General features: G+C 32.4%; 1 protein-coding gene across 1 annotated transcript; it reads right to left on the bottom strand.

Moving 5' to 3' along the window:
- Window positions 1–3,728: 3,728 nt before the first annotated feature.
- LOC112285993 (protein ENDOPLASMIC RETICULUM-ARRESTED PEN3) lies at window positions 3,729–6,227 on the bottom strand. Its single transcript, XM_024527452.3, has one exon. The coding sequence runs from the start codon at window positions 5,564–5,566 to the stop codon at window positions 4,199–4,201; it is 1,368 nt and encodes a 455-aa protein (XP_024383220.1). The 5' UTR covers window positions 5,567–6,227; the 3' UTR covers window positions 3,729–4,198.
- Window positions 6,228–6,599: the final 372 nt, after the last annotated feature.

Here is a 6,599-nt window from a genome sequence, read left to right as displayed (position 1 = left end):
GATAGTGCAATCTGTATTCAAAAAAGATGTTAAAAAAATTAAAGATTAATTTATAATATTTCATTAAAATAAATTAATTTCTATCTAAAAATAAATTGATAAGAATTTTATAAAGAATCTCATTTAGATTTTATAAACTTATACAAGTTTATTAACTTTGAAAAAACAAAAAATAAATAAAGATCATTATAGATGTACATAGATTATTTTACAGTCAACAAATTTTAATTATTTTTTTATTTTGTAATAAATTAAATTAAGCTAATATATAAACTAAAGTATATATATATATGAGAGAAAAACATATAATCTAATAATCATTAAAAGAAGAGGTGATCAAAAGATTATGTTATTATATCATAAATAGTTTTAATGTATAAGAAATCAAGAAAATGACATCTTATTAACATACTAAGTGGTTTTATTTTTAAAAGAAAGTTAGACTTATTTTTGTAATTTACGTGAAAATTAATTAAATTATTTTTAAAAAATGGTTAAAACTCCAATAAATAAAAAAGAAATTTAAAATGATTAATTTTTTAAAAAAATATATAAATAATAATATCAACATGGTATCAAATAATAAATAAATAAAAACATACCTACAAAGAAGGAACAAGGAATTAAAATTAGGATATCAAAAGGATTTTAGTTAGAATATGCTAAAACTTTGGAATCAAAGCATCAAAAAAACATCAAACAAAATACTCGAAGGTGTCCTAACCTGGTCATAAACAGATATCAGTGCATGGTCACATGGGTAATTAAGAATTGGATATTATTTCCATCTGGTTATCAGAAATTATAAAGAATGACCAAGATGGCAGCAAAAAGCTTGAATAGAGAGGAAAGATGAAGCTCAAGGTAAAAAGGGCAAATAAAAACGAATAATTTTGATATTTTAAAATTGAATTTATTCAAACAAGTGTGTATTTTTTGTGTAAGGATAGTGTCTACATATGTTGAGTTAGGTAATAGTGCAATTGGAAGTTTATAAAGGCTTACTATAAGTACAAAGGAGATAAAAATATATAAGTAAAATGATCAAAAAGAAAAAAGAAAAGATAGAAAAATATTATTTAAAAAAAAAAATAGATAGAATAGTATGTTAAAAAAATGACCATTTAGAGACTGTACAAGCAATGCAAGTATATTCAATGTTGATTGTATTGTATTTGAATTCTTAACTTTATATATATATATATATATATATCTTTTTCCATCAATTCAGTAATTAATAATTTAATATTATAAGTGATAATAAAATTTTAAGTTTTTAAAAATTTAGAACTTGATTTATATAAAATTTAGGTTACACTAATTGCTAAAAGATGCTTTTTTATCCCACAAAAATTTGAAACAGGTGTAAATATTTTGAATATAATGTCATGCTTTTTGGACTTGTATATTTGTTTTTAAAGTAACAAAAATAAAAAATTCTATTGTAAAATATTAGATGAAATGTCTTTTATTTTTAAAAATCCATATCAATATCAATAATCAGAAATTGATACAAAAAATAAATAAATAAATAAATAAATATTAAAATTAAAAATACTAAATTATATATTAAGATAAAAAAAAATGTGTTATTTATACAACTTAAGTAGACATTTTAGAAGATATAATTTTAAATAATGGACTTAAGATGAATTTTTAAGATAAATAAACCATCTTTAAATAGAAAATTTGAATTACAAAAGATTTCTAATTTTTTAAAAAACTATTTAAAAATTATCTTGATTTATTGCTTAGATTTTTTATATGATTTCAAAAGACAAAAAATAGTATAAAAAAATATGATATAGCAAAATTTTGAGTTCTAAAAAAAAAATTTGATATTATATTATAATTATTATTATTATTATTTATTTTTATAAAAAAATAATTAAAAAAATTACACATAAAAATGTACCAAATTTTGTATTAGATAAATTATTATTTTTTGTAGAATAGAATTATTTATTTTTAATAAGGAATATAACAAAAATTAAGTTTTATCAATATTACATATAAGATTTATAATAATAAACTACTTGCAATTATAAAATTATTTTTAAATAATGATATTGATTGAAAAGGTTGTTTTTAATACAATCATATTTTATGTTGATTATAAGAACCTTATATATTTTATACTAGTACATTTTCTCAAATCTCTTAGAACATACATTTATCACAATTGACATTTAATATGATATATTTTCTAAGTTTTATAACATAATTTATCAAAGCACCTAATTTTAATAATTTTATCTTACACAAAACAGAAAGAAAAGTAATTTATTTTTAATAACAAATAATTTTGAAAAAAAATAGCAATTAAATCTTTGAGTTGTAAGCTGTTAGTTCTTTTTTAATAAATGTTTTTTAATAAAATTTGTTTAAGTACACCAAAAAAATATCTTCCTTTTAAATTTTAAAAAATCTATTTATTGATATAAATAATCATAGACTCAAAGACAATATTTTTTATTCTAAAAGTTGCATTTTTGTTTCAAAAGATCTAACATGCCTACTTATACTTTAGTGCAACAAGACTTCATAACATTAAGACATTTTAAATTCAAAGTCTTAAGAACTTATTTAAAGCTAATTTTTGTAGTTTCAAACATAAAAAGAAATCAAAGGACCATTATAATTAGCAAAAGTTTCTCTCAAAAATCACTTAGGTTCTTCAATTACTATCTATTTGAAAAAAAGCATAATAAAAATCTTGCAAGTATGCTAGGAAGGATTTGCACTACTTGTCATTTTTATTTATTAAAACCTAAGACCAAAATTTTATAAGAATTGTAAGATAATAAAAATAGAATAAAACTAAATAAAGATTATTTTATATATTCTTTAATATATTTTTTTATGTTTTTCTACAAGTTTTGCTTTAATCACATGAAAATAGAACTAACAGATTTTTGTCAATAATCTTAATTGCTAAAAAAAATGAATGATCAAAGATTGTTTACCAAAGTTATAATTAATAATTGTAGTTAATAACATAGTAATGTTTGTATAATATTTCTGATTAAAGATAAGCATGATCAAGACAGCTCTTTGATTTTTTTAAGTTACAAGTGATCTAAAAACATGTATTTTTTAAATTTACTAGTCATTTTTTTTGATAAAATCTAAAAAAAATTGAACTATATTTCTTCTTACTATATACATGTCCTAGTCCATTTTGTTGATGCAAAATAAGATACATAAAGAATAATTATATTTATAGTTATTTATAAAAAAGAAAGTACTTGAATCAATAGATTATATATAAAACTTATGAGCAAGTGGGATTTGACTTTTATATAGGGTACCTACATCTTGTGACCTAATTTAATTCATGAGTAATTTTTTGATTTCTAAGTGAGTGATTATGAGATAGATTTTAGGTTTGGCATTGTAGATTGAATATGGTTGCTCACTCTAAGGATTCTTAGATTTTTGCTATCTTTTGATACTTGAGTTATGTATTTATGTACTTTCTTTCTATTAATGTATATATATATAGATATATACATATGTTGATTAGTAAATTTTGTGTATCTATTAGAGAGAAACATATGTTGACACATTCCTTGTTATTACAATAAATGACGATGATCATCAGTTGTTTCACAATCCTGTTTGGTATTTTGAACTTCCTTTTCATGCAAAAATCCACCATAGGGTACTTGCAAGACAACCGAGATGAAAGGCATGAACATTTTGTGAAAAGACGTGGAAAGTGTGCGTGCAGTAACATACTACGTAATATATATTGCAGGAAGTGGGAAAATTTTGAGGCATGGTTACAAATGGTACAGAATTGAATACAACCTGTATCTGCTAAGAGTTAAGTTCTGCTACAGTCTGCTACAGTACATGCCGTCCTCGTCGATAATGTGCACCTTAATGAACTTGTGATCACAATCAGGAAACAAATTTCAATAACCACAAGCCCAGATTCATGGCTTATACAAGTAATTGCCGAGCTTGGTCGCCTTTCCAACACGTCATCTTGGGGTTCCAACTCGCCATCGATCTTGACCTGCCGTCGAACAATTCTGCAAGAAGTTGACTGAAAAGAAAGAAAGGAGATAGACTGGAACCTGTGCTTGTTTGATAGGTGGTTTATGATGTTGGAGAGGTAGCCTGAAAACAGACAACCATGGAATAGGCAGGAACCGATGCAACAAAGCCGAAAAAGATGTGCTAATCGCTATCAATGACTCTCCCAGACCTCAACCCCCTGAAAATCTTTGCGCGTAATGAAAAGTCGGCCTCCTCCGGCCACCATCTGAGTAATCTCCTGGCCAGGGTGACGACGGTGCTCGAGGCGATTCCTACGAAACGACGACTCCGAAAACTCTTTTTCTTCCTTCGGCCTAAAACTCTCTGCCAAGGGCACCTCAGACCAGACCTCAACATCCGCTCCTTGGGATAACCAAACCTGCTTGTTGTATGAGATGAGCTTCTTGTTCGCACCAGTGACTGCTTTGTCAGAGAAATGATTTAGTTCCTCCAGCTCCAACCAAGGATTTTGTGTGTCGAGGATGCGCAGATCCGCTAAGTAGAGCGCACCAGACTGGACGCCTACCTTAAAAATGGATCCTAGCTCTTCATCCACGACCATGTCTGCGAACACGTCTTGCTGCTCGAAGCCTCGTGAAGCTCTTTGGAAATTAGGCTCCTTCCAATCCCAAACTATTTTGTCCGCCCGCAAGTCCCACAGCCTCATGTATCCACTGAATCCGAAAGAACCCCCTTGCACAGACCCGACGAAAAGGAGATTCTTCGATTCTAACCACTGAAGCTTGGTCGCCGCTTTCGTGTGTGCAGCCTGGCCATTCTGCCTTCCAAATTCTCGGCTAACCTGCGAAGTTGCCTTGTCCACGACAAGCAGAGTGTTGTCAAGTTTTTGCCCATTTTCGAAACTAGCAAACACTGACGAAGCATTTGATGCAATCGCTTGCACGACGGCGTTGTAAACCCTAGGATCGTTGGCATCCGTCCACATCACGGTCTTCGCGTGAATGCCCTGCGTCACATCATATAAATGAAGGCCTGGTAAATCTTTCTCACCACCTGCAACCAAATCATCCGAAATGCGGTGCATAATATCTATAGAACCGAACTCCGTAAGTGTGGTCTTCTTTTTGCGAAGCGCCCAGTCGTAGACAGTAATTTTACTTCCGTGGCCAATCCAGACGGAGCCATCTGGTCCTGCTGCCAGTGCTCCAGGAATGTCGATGCCACTGGGAATAATCGGCTTCGCCTTCTCAGCATCAATTCCATTCAACGGAGCACGACCATGCGCATTCCGAAGACACTCTTCAATTCCATAGAACGTGGCCTCTTCAATCAATCTGTCTAAGAAACCTAAGCTCTCAGGTTTCGGATAAACAACTCCAGTTCTTAGCATGTTGAGCAATATGTTGAACATGTCGGGGTCCCGATCAAACCAACCTTGCCCGCTTTGACTGACTGTCTTGTACAGGTGAGAATCTTTTCCTGCCTTCTCCACAGTTTGCATCGTGGTCACAAAAACCCTGCCACCAACTTCAATTTTCGCTCTACCCTGCATCGCCATTGTGATAATCACCTGCGCCAATCCCTTAGGATTTTCACACAGCCTCTTCCAGGCCTAACCCCAATACGAAAGAACTCTTGAACGTGACGATGGCTCAAATCAAAAACGCAATTTAAGCCGAATTGCTCAAACCCACCACTCGTTTGACTTGAGTAACGCACGAGAACTTCAAGCAGATGACCTACACATTCCCTAGCAGAACTATTGGCCTGTACTCCATTGCTAACGATCTATATCGGCCATGCATCTCCTAAACAAGCAGGTAATCGAGAGCCTTGACGCATGTACACACACACACACACACAAATGTGTGTGTGTATATGTATATAGATACGCACTCCACACTCAGCTCTTGTGTAACGTTGACGTACGAACAAGCATTGCCCGTCCGCCAAATTAAGGAAGTAAGTAAAGAGGGAGAGAGAGAGGAGAGGGCTACGAAACGAGAAACAGAGAAAGTCTTTGCGTCAGGTGACACAGCCAAGCACAGAGAGAGTGAGTACCTTTGGCAAGGAAAGGCGTTGAGATTGTGGAAAAAGGCGTGGAAATTGCGGGCAGCTGTGAGGGGAGGGGCTTCTGGAAGGGAGGTTGGAGGGCAGAGGGCCGAATGATGAAGACCCTTCCCCTCCACACTGTTGGATTCAAGCTAGGCATCAGTCAAACACCAAGACTCTCCCCCCTAGACTCTCCCCTTTATCACTCCAAGGGGACTTGGGGGGTCCCATAAATTGTGCCTTGACTGGCTGATTGAATGACTGACTGCCTGCTCCATCCACGAGGTCATCCATCCATCATCCACCACCACGGAGGCTTCTCCTCTCTCTGGTCCTCCCCCTCCCCTCCATTCTCTACTTAGACGTTGCGCGTGTGTCAATGCGGCAATGTTGCTTTCTTACAGACTGGCATCGGTCACCAAACATTCTAGAAACAAAGACAACACGAAGCAAAGGAAAAGGAAACCACACAAATACACAATTCGACACTCCAACCCTCATTTCATGTCACGTGCTCTGCATTTCAACTATTTAATGTA

This window comes from Physcomitrium patens, chromosome 8, assembly GCF_059467195.1.
Source record: "Physcomitrium patens ecotype Gransden chromosome 8, ASM5946719v1, whole genome shotgun sequence".
Taxonomy (NCBI): Eukaryota; Viridiplantae; Streptophyta; class Bryopsida; order Funariales; family Funariaceae; genus Physcomitrium; species Physcomitrium patens.
Note: the sequence above shows the minus strand (reverse complement) of the source record. Positions and strands in the feature narration are given on the sequence as shown.